General features: G+C 38.4%; 1 protein-coding gene across 3 annotated transcripts in view; it reads right to left on the bottom strand.

Annotated features, from left to right (window-relative positions):
- Positions 1-4,340: 4,340 nt before the first annotated feature.
- SPTA1 (spectrin alpha, erythrocytic 1) overlaps positions 4,341-14,901 on the bottom strand; it is a 64,805-nt gene continuing 54,244 nt past the window's right edge. Inside the window, exons 43-52 of one of the 3 annotated variants that reach the window (XM_008532148.2) lie at positions 14,339-14,548; positions 12,063-12,359; positions 10,884-10,996; positions 9,679-9,696; positions 9,144-9,195; positions 7,833-8,020; positions 6,880-6,933; positions 6,342-6,488; positions 5,423-5,567; positions 4,341-4,885 (exon numbers count right to left, since the gene is read on the bottom strand). In XM_008532148.2, the coding sequence (XP_008530370.2) occupies positions 4,736-4,885; positions 5,423-5,567; positions 6,342-6,488; positions 6,880-6,933; positions 7,833-8,020; positions 9,144-9,195; positions 9,679-9,696; positions 10,884-10,996; positions 12,063-12,359; positions 14,339-14,548 (1,374 nt within the window). In that variant the 3' untranslated portion in view covers positions 4,341-4,735. Of the gene's footprint in view, positions 4,886-5,422; positions 5,568-6,341; positions 6,489-6,879; positions 6,934-7,832; positions 8,021-8,365; positions 8,551-9,143; positions 9,196-9,678; positions 9,697-10,883; positions 10,997-12,062; positions 12,360-14,338; positions 14,549-14,901 lie in introns of those variants that run through there. The other 2 variants (XM_070608225.1, XM_070608226.1) reach the window with 2 other exon arrangements.

The raw sequence follows: 14,901 nt of genomic DNA, 5'->3' as shown, positions 1-14,901 counted from the left end.
CCTCATGCTAAGCTCAGAATCTGAATTTTCAGATCCAGCCTCATAGATGCCACCACTAGTTACTGAAACCCAACTCATTAAGAATTTTCTGAGTTGAACAAGATGAGGGAAGTTTGGAGTGCTCAAGTTCAAGACAGGGCTGGCTGGGGCCCTATCAAGGATACTGTAGAGATGTCTAAAATCATTACATAATTATATTATCCAATCTATACTATTATTTGAAGATCTGAAACTCATTGAATACCAGTTTGACAAATCAATTTGAATGTGTTGCTAAATGAAAGTTATTTTCTCTCTCTCTCATGGGGTAAACGAGTGTCTTTCATCTTTTTAGCTAGTTGTCCTCTACCTCTGGCTCATTATTGCTTTGCCCTCTTCCTTTTAATTGGCTATTCTAGTTGGGTAGAATCTATTTCAGAAAATATATTTATTGCCTATTTTCCTTGATAATTGCTGTTGTTCTCTGATGGCCTCATATTCTTGGGTATCAGGTACCCTCCTCACTTGGGTCACTTCCCAGCATGGATCCTGTTCTTTAGAATTTTTGGTGGAGCCCTTTACCCTGCCTATTTCACTTCCCACCTACAATACATCATGCATGGGGCCAGATATTCTTAGGGATAAGTAAAGGTATAATGAATTTACACAGCTCTCAGGTAGGAGTTTGAAGACAGGTTCTGAAATTTACTGTGTGACCCTGGGTAAATTACTTAATGTTTCTCAGCTTCAATGTCCTCATTTATAAAATGGTTGTAATTTAATGGTTTGCAGTGTTGACTAACTAGGATCATGCATGTAAAGAATTTAGCACAATACCTGGATCATAACAATATTTAAATAAATATTGGCTGCGGCTATTGATAATGTGCTAAGCAAATGGATATTGGCTTTTGGTTTAGGAAGAGGTTATTCTCAGTGGAGGATGAGAGAAGTCTTCATGTCTGAAGCAGTACTTGAACTTTCTCCTAAAGGATGGGTGAGTTCTGAAAGTAGTAAGTGGTAAGAAAATATGTTAAGAAAAGAGAACAGAATAGCTACAGTCTCCATAGCAAGACAATATAGGCCTGTTTCAGAGTGTGGTGAGTTGTCCAGAGGGACAATGGAATGTTTGAAAATGTCTCCCAGGTGCTGAGATACTAAGTTAGCTTGGGTTAAGATTTCTTTGCAGACAGTGGTTTGAATACTTTGCTTCAGACCTGATCCTTTTGGCAGAGGGGGATAGGACACAGTAAACCTTTGAGCAGAGAGTAGAGCGGCATCGGGGAAGTGATTTGGAGAATTAATCTAGCAGTAGAGAGGGTGATAGATCTCAGCAGGGACAAAACAGAGGCAAGGAGATCAGTAAGAAATCCATTGTCATCATCCCAAAGCAAGGTAAAGAGACCTGAAGATGGATAGTGGTATTGGAAACTGAAGGAAATTACAAACATAGGAGATTTTGAAAATGTAGGATTCACATGATTCAGCAATGAGTTAGGAATGGGGTAAGACTTGAGAAAGAAGGAGGAACTTATGTTGAGGGGATATTCAGATAGGAATCCATATTTTTCCACTCTTCCAGGGAAGAAATACATCCTATAGTTAGGATTTGGTGGAAATCAAATTTGCAAGGAAGAAAGATAAATCCCAGAGAAGAGAATACGTTGTAGAGAAGTTGGAGAGTTAATTAGTCAGACGGTAGAAAAGGCCTAGATCAGGGGAGAAAGGCCGTGTACTCTGGGGTGCTTTTCACTACAGGCTAGAAGTAATCCCCCAATTGCACTGAGCCTGTTTGAGCAAATTCATTTCTAAAATCTATTCTGTCCATCTAGCATAACGTTCCCTAAATTCACATTGAGTAATGTTGAGTAAAGGTGTTCTAAGAATTGCAAAGTAATACTCAAATGTCCGTCTAACTTCTAAATGTAGTAGTGTTAAGTATGGAAGGCTATAAAAATCACTTGGAGGGGTTTTTCAAAATACGTCTTCCTGGGAACCATCTCTATAGACTTTGACGCAATTTATCTGGGGTGGGGACAGGTTGAAATAGTTTACAAAATCTCCCTAGATGATTTGAATTCCCTTTTTTGATTAAGACTGTGACCATGTGCTCAAAAAAGAACCCTCCTTCCAGGTACACACACACACACACACACAGAAAAGTAGAGGTCCCTCTGATGTGAACATGACCACACATGCCCAACTCATGGTCCTTTAAAGAGCCAATTAAGGCCAGAGTCTCTGGAGTCAGACTTCCTGAGTTTAAAGCCTAGTCTTGCCACTTTTCAGATGTGTGACCTAGGACAAGTTTCTTAACATTTCTGTGCCTCCATTTTCTTAATTGTAAAATGGAATCATGATGGTATGTATTTTATATGGCTTTTTTGTGATGATTAATACAGAGTCTTTAGAACAGAGCCCGTATTACATGAAGCACTCAATATAACCATCTATTATTATTTGGAGTTTCCAGATGGTATCACTTTAGGCTGTCCTATTTGTTGCCTAGTTGATGCTGGCTGAAGCTAGAGCCAGCAGTGTCCACCATCTTATATTTCATGATATCACCAGTCAAAGAAAAGCAAAGTTCTGTTACCTGGCACAACGTGTGACTGGAGAAGGTAGGAGGATGGATCTAGACCCAGAGACTTGGGAAGATTAAGTACTGGGAGATGGCTCAAAATATAGGAAACAAAAATGGCTTCCAGGCCAATGTTTGGCATGAGAGAGTCCCATAAAAAGTAAAAAGGAGTGTTCAGTTAAGAGTGGAAGAGTTTTTGAGACCAAACCAAGCACAGGAATCATGAAAGAAAAATCAGAATGTAACCATAGGGCTGTGGCTCAGAGGCAGGCTCCAATCTATATGTTGTAAAGAAGAGAATTAGCAATAAGAAGTCAGAGATGCTGGTCTAAAGTAAGTGAACAGAAAGTCAAAAAAAGATAAGCATCAATTAGGGGAAACTTAACCCTGAGATTGAGAGACACATTTGATACAAGTTCTAATTGTCATATCATAAATTGAATATTTATAGTCCCCAATTAAATAATGTATGATAATTCCCATATTACAATTTTTTGCTTGAGTGCATAGGTAGTCAGAATTTAATTTCAGAAGGAGCTGTGTATAACTCTGACAGTTCCATATTCTTATGGCATTTTTGTTGATTCTTCAGAAAAACATTGTCATCACTAGCTTCTCTTTTATAAGATGGTATAAGTGGTCCTTTGTCTTAAAGAGCATTTCTTGACCTATCACGTGTCTAATAATCTGATTTAGTCCTTGTAGGGCAGGGGTCAGGTAGAGAATGGAACCATACTCACCTTTGCCTTTGGTTATTTCAAGCACACATTTTTTAGATTTTCCACAGTTGGTAAATGTAATATTAAATTATACTGATTTTCTATGCTATATCGGGCTATACTTTTTTCAACTGTAACCATTTTTGATAACTCATAATCAGATAATCAGACATTTAGACATTTATGAGCATTTTTTCAAATACTTTTCTACTGTCATATTTCATAGTATCCAATTGTTTAAGCAAAAATCAGTAAAACCACTTATGAGCAGCAAAGATAGCTTTTTAGTTTTAACCAAAATTCTTTTAAATGGCCTCTGTGATAAGATTTGCCCCGGACTAAGGAATGACTAATTTATATGCAAAGGATAGGATTGAGATTTAAGATTGTAATCGAGTGGCTATACACCTGGATTGAGAGGTGGAGACCGTTTGTGCAGGATATTAGCAATTTCACAACAGGCAAAGAAATGACCTAGGAATTCTCACAGCAAACGATACCATCAAATTTTACAAGTCTGGATGGAACATCACCATTTGAACCTGTTCAGACCAACATGACCTGAGAATTCTCTGAAGATAGTACCATCTCTTCCTGTTTTTTTCTTAATTCTTGATTTATAAATAATTATACTCACTCTTACACTAATAGGAGATGGAAGTAAATCAAAACAAATATTACTTTTTATCACATTAAAATTTAAGAGGAAATTTGGGGACATGAAGGATAAAAGGAAGTCCTGTTATGCTGGAATTTTGCTATTCTGAGAGTAATAACATTCACTCTAATAGGGAAGCATGAAAAAAGACAGATTATGAAGAAAATAGGTGCTATGCTGGCCTTCTCTGTATGGCTCCATTTTACAGATCAAAATATTGGGGCTACCCACAATATCAAAATCTTCATTTTCAAATGTAAGAATTTAAACACACTCCAAAGCTCAAAAGAAATTCTTTGTAAATCATCCTGGGTCTTTTTCATCTACTCTACCATGGCCCTTATTTACAGTGTAATTAGCTGCCCAGATTTATGTAACAGAACAATTCTCAAAAATGCAGAAGTGCAATTCGGTCAATAACATTTTATTTCACACTGCCCTATTAAAAAGAAATACTTAAAAAATAAATGCTTTTTTAAAAAAGAAAACACCTTAATCTATAATCAAAACAAAACAAAATAATAAAGCTATGTTGAACCCAAAAAAGTAAAAAATAGAAAGCTTGGCACCTCTCAGTAGTGACTAGCTTCATACAAAATAAGCCCATGGCCTCCTCTTCTCAAAGTCTGTTAATGCCTTATAGCTCCCAAGCTTGAGATTTTTCCAGGTCCTGCAATAAATGTCGTAAAACACACATACACACACACACACACATACACACACACACACTGGATTATCTTTCCACTCTTCATTCCTGTCTCCATCTTTCCCCAATACTTCCCACCACACCAAGATTTTCTATGATTCAGAAGAAGCTGCTTCTCCATTGGCAAAGTAGGAATTGGTGAAGCCAACATAGTCATAGCCAGAAAGGTGGCTTCGGCCCCGTGGGTCCACATATTGCTGCATATGTGAGGCACAGAATGACACTTGTTCCGGGGTTAGGGCCTGAAACATAAAAAAGAAAGATACAGTTATAAGGATTCAAAACACCTGGATCATTGGGGCTTCCATTATGCCCTAAACCCAGAAAGTGGACAAACTTTGGAAGAAAAAGCCAGCCCTGTTCCTATCGCACACTTTTCTCATAAATCCAAAATTTCTCATGAATAAGACCAATTCATTTCTTCAACTCAGCTCTGACCTCAAGAGTTTCATCTCACTTTGACTACATTATTTATCTCATTCACTAAATTTGATTTATTAAATAAATGGGGTTAAAAAATAGCCTTAAAAACTGAGTTGTAAGTTTGGGATTGACCCTGATAGTCACTAGAGATTGCCTGTAGGTTATTGAGCTTGGTCAAGACAACACGAATTGGTGATCTAAGCAAATGATATCTAGTATAAAGCCATATTTGAGCAAAAAAAAAAACTGGGTTTGGCAGGGATGGTAGTTGCCTGTAGTAGGCAACCATGCTCGAGGTGAGCAAAATCTAGATTATGATGAGACCATAATGAGAATGGACACAACTGGACTCTGACCTGTTTCATGTCCTCTTTGGTAATATAGGCCTTGCCCTCTGCCAGGGCTTCGAAAGCATTCTCTATTTCATTGCTGGACTTGATGTTCTCTGACTCCTTGTCAACCAGGAATGAGGTATAGTCCTTTTTTGAGACATAGCCCTTCCTGTGGGAGAAACGGATCAAGAACTGTGCCTTCTCAAGACAGAGTGAAAGCAGGCCCTTTTCTCATCTTATTCAGTGTGTCAGAGACAGAGGGAAGAAAGATTCTCCAAGTGACTCTTTCAATTCAGCTCTCTGAGACCATGGGCTATGATCTTTATTTGACCCCTCTCCTCATGCTCTTACAGCCAAATAAGCGGTTTCCAAAGTTCCAGCCTCTGTTTCTACAGGAGTCATTCTGCCTGACTCTCTACTTAGAATTTGGGAATTTCCCATCAACACCAGTCTTTAGATACTTCAAGCTCTTCCAGTTGAGTTGAAGACCTTTACTTCTGGTCTTCTTTGGTCCTTAGCATTAGTAAGAATTACTCCCTAAGATAACATGATCCCTCTATGACTCTATTCTACCCCTACAAGCACACAACAACCTCACCCCCATGAGTCAGCCTCTGAATCATCCATGTCTCCTTAGAATCTTACACATGTGAAGGGATTCTTCTCTCAAGGTCCATTCTCAGAACCAGCTGAAATTCATAGATCAACCCTAACCCAGGAATTAAACAAATTGCAGAGCTGGTGCCTGAGTTGTAGTTAGTGCCAGGAACTTCTGAGCTAATTCTAAAAGGGCACCAAAAGCTGCCCAATTCATTCAAGGTAGTCTCCATCTTCCTTTTCTTAAGGTGAACTAATTTCATATTTTATGACTCATTTTACTCTCTGTATTTGTCCCTCCAAGCCCCATTCCCTGCTATGGTCTGGCCCTTGGTCTTCCTCCTACCTTCCTGGATCAACAGCATCTAGGAATTTCTCAAACTTGGGCTCAGTTTCATCCTCCTCCACCATGGGCAAGTAGTAGTTGAGTGCTCTCAGGCAGGACCGGAAATCTTTGTGACTCAAGCGTCCTGTTAAATTCTCATCAAAGTGTCTAAAGAATAAAAAAAAAATTATCAGATTCAATAGAGATCCAGATTAGAATAGAAAAGAACAGCTGTTGGTGCATCAGCTGGGGCTTTATTAACATGTCATAAGGTTATCAGAGAACTGAATGGAGAGCTTGCCTGTGTTTCTGCATTTTTTTAACCTAATGAATGATGGAAAAAGCATAAAATGTTGAACATGAAAGATATTTGTTTTCTAAAGTCCAGGAATCTCACAGACATATTAAAAACCATGACTTGAAGCAAATAACATATTTAGATCTTCATTTAAGATTCTACTAAGCCATACTGAGGGAAAAAAAGAATGTTAGTTATTTAGAGATTCAATCTGAACGGTCTGCAAAACAAAGAACAAATCATCTCTGAAGTTATACTCACTGATATATTGTGCTAAACTCCTTTAGTGTCTCCTCACTCACACCTAAGGTGTCTCTAAAAGGAAAAACATAAATCAACCCATGAAATAAAACAGAAAAATAGCAGAAGACACGCCATTTGAAACAGAGAGGAATTTTAGTGGGTGTTATGCTATTTGAGTCATTTAGTTCAGGCGTTGGCAAACTATGGCCAGTGGATCAAATCCAGTCATTCACTTGCTTTTGTATAGTCAGTGAGCTAAGAATGTTTTTTACATTTTTACATGCTTAAAAATAATCAAAAGAATAAAAATGTTTTATTAAACATAAGAATTACATGAAATTCAAATTTCAATGTCATAAATAAAATCTTATTGGAACATCTCCATGCTCATTCATTATGAATTATCAATAGCTCTTTTCTCTCCACAACAGCAGAGTTGAGTTGTTACAACAGAGATTATCTGGCTCTCAAAGCCTAAAATATTTATTATCAAGCTCTTTACAGGAAAAGTTTTCCAATCTCTGATCTAGATAATAATGCTGTCAAAAAGCTATGGAAAGCTAAAGCTTGTGTTATATAATTAATTTATTTAGAAAAAAGTGAATTTTGCTCTTCTCCTCTATAGCTTGAATGTTTCTTGATTTCTAGACATTTTAGAGGGAATTTCACAAAAGGAGGTGCTTTCTGAAAAGATCCACATAAGATGGTGAGGAGACTCTGAGAACTAGATGATGAGTAGATTCAGGGAGATGGGAGCGCTATCTCCTATTTCCTAATAGATTCCCATATAAAGAAAAATATCATTCTGTGGGTCAATCAAGAGAGGGAATATTAGTTCTGGAGATGATTTGTGTACTATTTCTGAAGCAGCTCTTTTATCCAGCACCCCAAACTCTAGCCCTTGGAATTAAGTTCCTGACACCTAATACTACCCACACCCTTCCCCACCCCTGGCCACAGGTTCTCAGTACTTGGCTTGGATCTGTTGCTCCAGGTTATGTTGCATTTCCATCCCAAGCTGGGAGAGCTGGTCCCACTGCTGGGCCAGCCCAATGGTGCTGTATTTGATGTCCAGGACCACAGCCTCTTCTAAGCTGTCCCCCAGGTCCCCAGTCTTCATCAGATGACGCTTCATCGCCTGGATCTCCTTCTGCTTCCTCTGAAAAGAGACAGAAGAAGAGAGGCAGTCACTAAGGGTAGGAGATACAAGCATAAAGATGATAGAGAAGATAAGAAGTTAATGAGTTTGAGTTTCCCCTAATTGCTCCTCTTTAATTATTTTCAGAAATCTTCCTGTACTCTGTGAAAAATCATTTCTGTATTCCTCATTTATAAAATGGTAGGAAGGTTAAGCGATAAGACTCTGTCATTCTGGTAATATGTAATATATAAATCTAAGAGTTAGTAGTTACATACTGCAGATAGAGAAGAGTAGAATTTCCAGGATCGACGCACCATTAGCTCCCAGTGATCTGCATCACAACATATCTGCACTATTGATTGTGGTTGAGCTTTCAGGCCTACTTAAGCTCCCCATTGTTCATTCTTGGGCCTCCTTCATCTGCTTGGGCAGACTTCCACAGGCTGCTTCTATCATCCAGGTACATTATATTCCAAATTTCTGCATCCAGGCCATGCTTTCTCAACAGGGGACTATTTTTCTCCAAGGAGAGGAGGAGTGAATTGATTCTGATGATGGGGATGGGTGTGAAAACATTTAGATATTACAATGGCTTACAGCCCTCCGAAAATCAATCCTACCCGGTAACATCTTACTCTTTAGTATTTAAGTTCTTTCATTAGGGATAAATTAACTTTAACTAATTATTTTTTTCTCCTTGGTGGGGGCAATAATGAAAATAAATTTAAGAAACACTGTTCTAGCCTATTGCTTCATTCAATTGTCAAGAGATTATCTAGATTCAGTTGGATTATCTTATCATATCGTAAAATAACAGACGTTTGCTGATGCTCCAGGTTGTAGTCTAGGAGTTTTTGCATTTTTTTCTCTTAAAAATAAAAGTAACTCTATAATGTAGATATCATTAACTTCATTGTGTAGAGCAGAAATTGAAGTACAGAGATTGAAGTCCATGTCCAGGAAGTGGTGGCTGATGGTTAGAATGCAAATTGTTGGCAGGGTTGGCACCAGAGCCTTACGCTCTTGACTTTCAGGCCAGGGAGTTTACCTAAAAGTATCACTAGGGTTACCTTTAAGTGTTTTTTCCTTGCATTACTTGTAACTCTGGCAATATCTTCAGCTAATGAAGACCATTACTTACTTTATTTGCTTCCAACTTGGATTCCAGAGTTCCTGTTTCTTTGAGCAAAGATCTAGTTAAGAACGAGAGGACAACATTACTCATAGTATCAGAGGTCAACATTTCACAGAGACTGACCACCTTAAAGCCCCTGTACTTCCCTACTTCTGCTTCTTCCAAGTTATGTGGCCTCTCTGAAATGAGTTTTCATAACACCAAATCTTCACAAAACCAAATCCTTCTGTCTCTTGGCAGCCTTGCCAGACATGCGAGAAGTGAAACAAGGCCTGACCTGGTTCTTCTCTGTCTACAAGAAGGCTTCCCGACCTCCCTCCTAGTTCTTATTTTCAAACATACCCTTAACCTAATGTGGGCAAGACTCCACCTGGTGGAAGGCCAGAATGGTAGGAAGGTTAAGTGTTTCTCTTTTTCACGCTACATCTTTATCTGGGCACCATCAGATTGAGGTGGGATGAAGATGCCTCAGTACTAAGTTCTCCTTAACTAGTTCTTCCAGAATAATATAACAAAACAAGAATGAGGACAAAATACTGACCCATCCAGAAAATAAGCTCTGGACATGGAGGTCCGGCACAGGAATCAGTGGAGAGAAAAAAGAAATCATACGTTAACATGGATTATTTCAATAATCTTCTTTCTCCAAATTGATGAAACATTCTAAATCTTTGATAGCCATAAAATATGAACCTGTTCCACCTATGGATCCCAAAGTCTCTCCCACACTGAGAACCTCGGAGCCTTCTGTGCTGCAACTTACCTTAGGATGAAGAGCTCATGTGTCAGGTGATATGATCAATGTTGGGCGCATGCTGCCAGGGGTTGGGGGACCAAGACCAAGGCAGAGGAGGCTGAGCTATGTTTCTTCTGCCTCTTTCCACATGTTTTCTAGCCTTTACAGGGTTTCGTTTGGTTCACTGTCTGATTTATCCTTGTCAGTGGGTTTGTGTGAACAGTATATATCATAGATTTTCTAAACCACTACTTTAACTCTCAAAATTCTACAATTCTGACCCACCTATTGGGTACAGTCTACCAACTTCATTCATTTATTCTAATGTGTTAACACCTTATAAGTCTCCTCTTTTCCAGGTCACTTGTTCCAGAAGATGTGACAAACGTTATTTTCATATACAGAACATTTGCATTTAATAAAAGCAATTATCATATATTATCTCACTTGATTCTCACCACAGGTTTAGTAGGCAGGCAACAGAATAGCTTCTTATTAGGTGTTCATAGGAGGCTCTGCTTCTGGTTGTGCCAATAAATACACTATATGTAACCTTGAGCAAGTCAATTTATCTACTGAACTTCTTTTCACACTTGGAAACAAAGATAATAAGGTCTGCTCTGTACACTTTTCAAGGTTGCTCTGGACGTTAAGTGAGGCAATGGATACAGAAGTACTTTGTAAAGTACAAAGTGGTATGTAAGCATAAGTGACTGTTACTATTTTTGGACTGTAATTACAAGCAACAGGAGAAAAAGTGAAAGCATCAAGGAGAGAATACAGAATGATACACAATGGGCAACAGGATGAAATTCTCATTTCTTGATTTTGAAGGGATTGATTGAGAAAGCAATCAATTCCAAATATAAAGCACAGGCAGGATATGGTGATTTGGGGACAATATAAATGCTGTGGGAGTCCCTCCTCCTCCCTTCAGATATGTATTTCATCCCTATGGTGAATGGAGTGTGTGACAGGAGGATTATGAGTTTCAAGGTAGCACAACACACCTGTTCTCCGAGACCCATTGAAGGAAGGCACTGGCATTTTGTTCAAACTCCTGGCACATCTCAAAATTCTTGACCTGTCTTGCCTCTTCCTTTTGTAGCTCCTGCTCCCGTTCCTAAAAGCCCAAATCACAGATAGTGGGGTGCACATTGAAGATCTTTCTCTGCAGTAAAATAACTGTTTTGTAGGCTCAGTTACACATCTTCCTTCTCCCAAATCTAACCTATCTTCCAGAGGCATGTGCCTGCATGTTCATATTTCTTTCAGGCCACCTCTTCTCATCTCCAAAAGGTGAAGAAAGCTATGTCACTTCCCATAAGTATTCACAAGTGTCTCTAAGATGAAGCCCAGTCACAAATAAGATAGCAATAAAGGCAAATCTTTATCTTCTCAATTTTTTTCACATGAAAGTTTTATTTATTTATTTATTTTTCTGCTTTATCTCCCCAAACCCCCTCTGTACACAGTTGTATATTTTAGTTGCAGGTCCTTCTAGTTGTGGGATGTGGGACGCCGCCTCAACGTGGCCTGATGAGCGGTGCCATGTCCACGCCCCGGATCCGAACCCTGGGCCGCCACAGCGGAGTGCGTGAACCTAACCACTCGGCCACGGAGCCAGCCCCTGAAAGTTTATTTAAATGAACATAAAAACAGTCTTAAAGGGAAAGGTAATAGTAACAAGCGTTTCCATCTAAAATTGGTAATGTTATGGGATAATATTTCTTTGTTAAACTTTTTTATATTTTCCATAGTTTCTATGATGAACATAATTATAGACAGACAAAAATTAAATACAAACACACAAAAAGGTACTATTGGAGGTGTTTATAAGATAAAGAATGCCTGAGATGACAGGAATATAGACTCTGAACATATATACAAATCCTCATGAACTTTTCATGATTGATTTTTAAAGCCAACTCTTGGAACTTATTTTTGCTTCCCTGAATCACTGCTAAACATCCAGAACCTTAAGGCTCTCTAAACCATGAGGCATAGGGCAATACCTACTGTGAACATACTTCCAAATTTTTCTTAGAAAATCTAATTTGTCGACTGCCATCCCAGTATAATTATTAACAATTTTCCTTTATTTTTCAAAAGTCCCCCCAACTTGCAGAGTAAATTCATTGGTCATGCTCACCATAGCCAAAGGAACTCTCTGCCATGCCCCAAGTTACCTTGATGATGTCAGATAGGTGCTTCCAGATCTTTTCTAGCACCTCCATTGTTAACCAGGTATAAGGGCTGGAAGGCACATTTAAGGCCTTCATCTGCTGGTCTAGCTCCTGCAAATCGTTGAAATCTGCTTGGGCCTTTGCCAAGGAGGCCAAGAAGACCTCATGGTCTTTCTGCAGCTGCCGAATCTCATTCAGGGAGACACAGTGCACAGGCTCTGACAGGTTCTCCTCAGCATTTTCACACCAGTTGTTGAAAGCTGAAGCCTTTTCTGCAAATTTCATGAATAACTTCTCAGCCTACAGAGAAAAAAAAAATTTTTATCTTTCCCAATAAAGCCCCTCAGCAAGAGAAGACTGTGGAGAAAAAAATGGCTGTCTTTCAATATTTTCAAGGTCAGCACTCTAACAGGGCAGAACTAAAACTAATGAGGACCATGTGATCTGATAGATGGACTGTGAGTTCAAGGTACAAACCCTGGTCTTGGTCTCACTATGTTTAATTAGTCAAGTATTCTGTTACCTACAAGTGAGGAGGTTGAATGACTTCTAGAGTTATTTTAGCTCCAAGATTCCCAAAGAGGCCAGGGTCATTTTCAATGATAAGATTTCATGATTTCTTATTATGAAGACTGTGCTCCAATTCTACCCAGTACTTAGTAAACATGCAAAAATAAATGTTAAATGAATGAAAGGATAAATGATTGAATAAACAAATCTTTTATGAGATAGGCAAATCTAGCCCATCCTTTATCCACTTCCTCTTTCTCTCCTCCAATCTTCTGCAGACCGCGCCTCTCTGATGTCTCTTTGTCTACACTGAGTTGCTTTCCTATCTTCCTTCTAAACTTTGTTTATGACTCATCTCATGCACGAAGCCACTGCTTAAATCCATTTCCTACCCTCTAACTTGCATCCCTATCTCTGCATTACTCTCTGGAGTTAACCATGTGCTCTGGCTGACTGAATTTCTGAATTAGAGAAATAACATGGACTCCAGACAGTAGGCAATCAATAATAGCTTTAGATTTAAAATGCGTCATAGATTTCTGGTCAGCAGATTCTACTTCCAAAGAGATTTATGCTGTGCAAACGAGTTTCATCCCCAAACATAGGGGTTACCGCAGAAAAAATTGGCCCAAATAAATGTGAAATTACAAAAGTATTACACCATTACTTCTTGCCTGTACCCACTTCAGCAATGTATATGTTAAAATAGACCAATAAAGAAAAAGCTAATTCATCCCTAGACAGGAAGGACATGAAATCCTAAGTGTTTTGTATTATTTTCATAAATTTATCTATCAACCGAATATTTTACGAAGATTTTATAAACAGAAAATAAAATAACAAAACTCTTTGCAGTTTGAAAATCAAGTAAAATTGAGTCAGAATGTGAAATATCTTCCTAGAATAGATTTTATAAGTGTGTAAAGTTGCCATTAATTGATGTAAATTTTCCCTTAAGGTTTATTTCTGTACGTCCCATGTTCTTCAATAGAGTAGAAATTAACTAAGGGTCCAGATTGACTGATTTTTATTTTTGTTTCCTAATTCCCCTAACTCCATAGCTTAACTTGTTGTTAGGTACAATACTTCTTATGGTCTGAGAGTGCTCAGTGATTTCACTGACCATCTTGACTTCCTTTTACTGTTGATATTTATTTATGATCAATATCCAATACCTTGATGGCCACTACTAGAAAGAATATTTTAATCAGTTATATTGATATTAAGTTTAATGGTTTATACTGCATTTTCCCATCCATTATCCCTTTTAATAGTAGTAACACAGAACAGCAGGAGATGGGTGGTAGCATTTACCTATTTCATAACTGGAGGAATCAAGGTTCAGAGGCATATATGAATTCTCCCAGCTAAGAAAGGTCAATACAAGATGAGAACACAAGTTTTACTTGTCTAGTATTTGAGTTAGAGAAAAGCAAAGGTATAACTTTGACTCCTGCCTGCCAGTTTTAGTTCTTCCATACACTAAGATCTTCCACCCTCTTGTCCTACCTACCTCTTCCATTACACGTGCCTGGCTTTCATCTCAAGTCAGCTGGATAACTGATAAGTCAGTCTAAAAAATAACTTCCTATCAATCTAAAAAAATAAATTACTTCTTGCTCAATAAGAACATCCTCTTGATTCTTTTCAATGTACTAATTCAAATGTCTATGGATTATCCAAACATGTTTCTAGTATCTATTTCTGGATTCCGTGGCTAACATACAGAAAATCGAAGCCTGATCATGGCTCATAAATTTTTTTTTTACCTCCTCCAGGGGCAGCTGTTTCTCTAGCAATTTATGTCTGTGGGCTTTACAGGCTTCCAGCAGCTGTTCCCAGCGCCTCAGCAGGGCAGCATGGCGCTCCTCAATGGCTTCAGTCTGGCTATGCTGAGCTGCCACCAGTCGGTCCTTTAGGTCAGTTATCTTTGGCAGTCTCTCTTTCTGGAAGCTCTCCAGACTGGCATCCAGTGTGTCCTGAGAAAGCCCCACAGAGAGGGTGTGAACAAAGAAATAATGCAGATCCCAAGGAGTTATTCACACTTGGGTTCTATCAGATTTTTATCGTGAACAAGATAAGGACGAGACAAGAGTTCAAGTGATGATGAAGGAAAAGGAAATATGACTTAGAAACTTAAGTGAACACTTAGGATTGGAATTATGGTTAAATTCCAATGGACATATGTTCTGTAATTAGATTTTAGGTTAAGTGTAAAGTTAATATTAAGGGAATATGGGAAGATGCATGATACGATATTTCAAATTTTCCAAATCAAAACTAAATCCTTCCTACAGCTCATATCCTTTCTAAGCCTCTTTTTTATCACTTG

Source organism: Equus przewalskii, unplaced genomic scaffold (assembly GCF_037783145.1).
Source record: "Equus przewalskii isolate Varuska unplaced genomic scaffold, EquPr2 ChrUn-6, whole genome shotgun sequence".
Lineage (NCBI taxonomy): Eukaryota > Metazoa > Chordata > Mammalia > Perissodactyla > Equidae > Equus > Equus przewalskii.
This window is presented reverse-complemented; position numbering and strand designations above follow the sequence as displayed.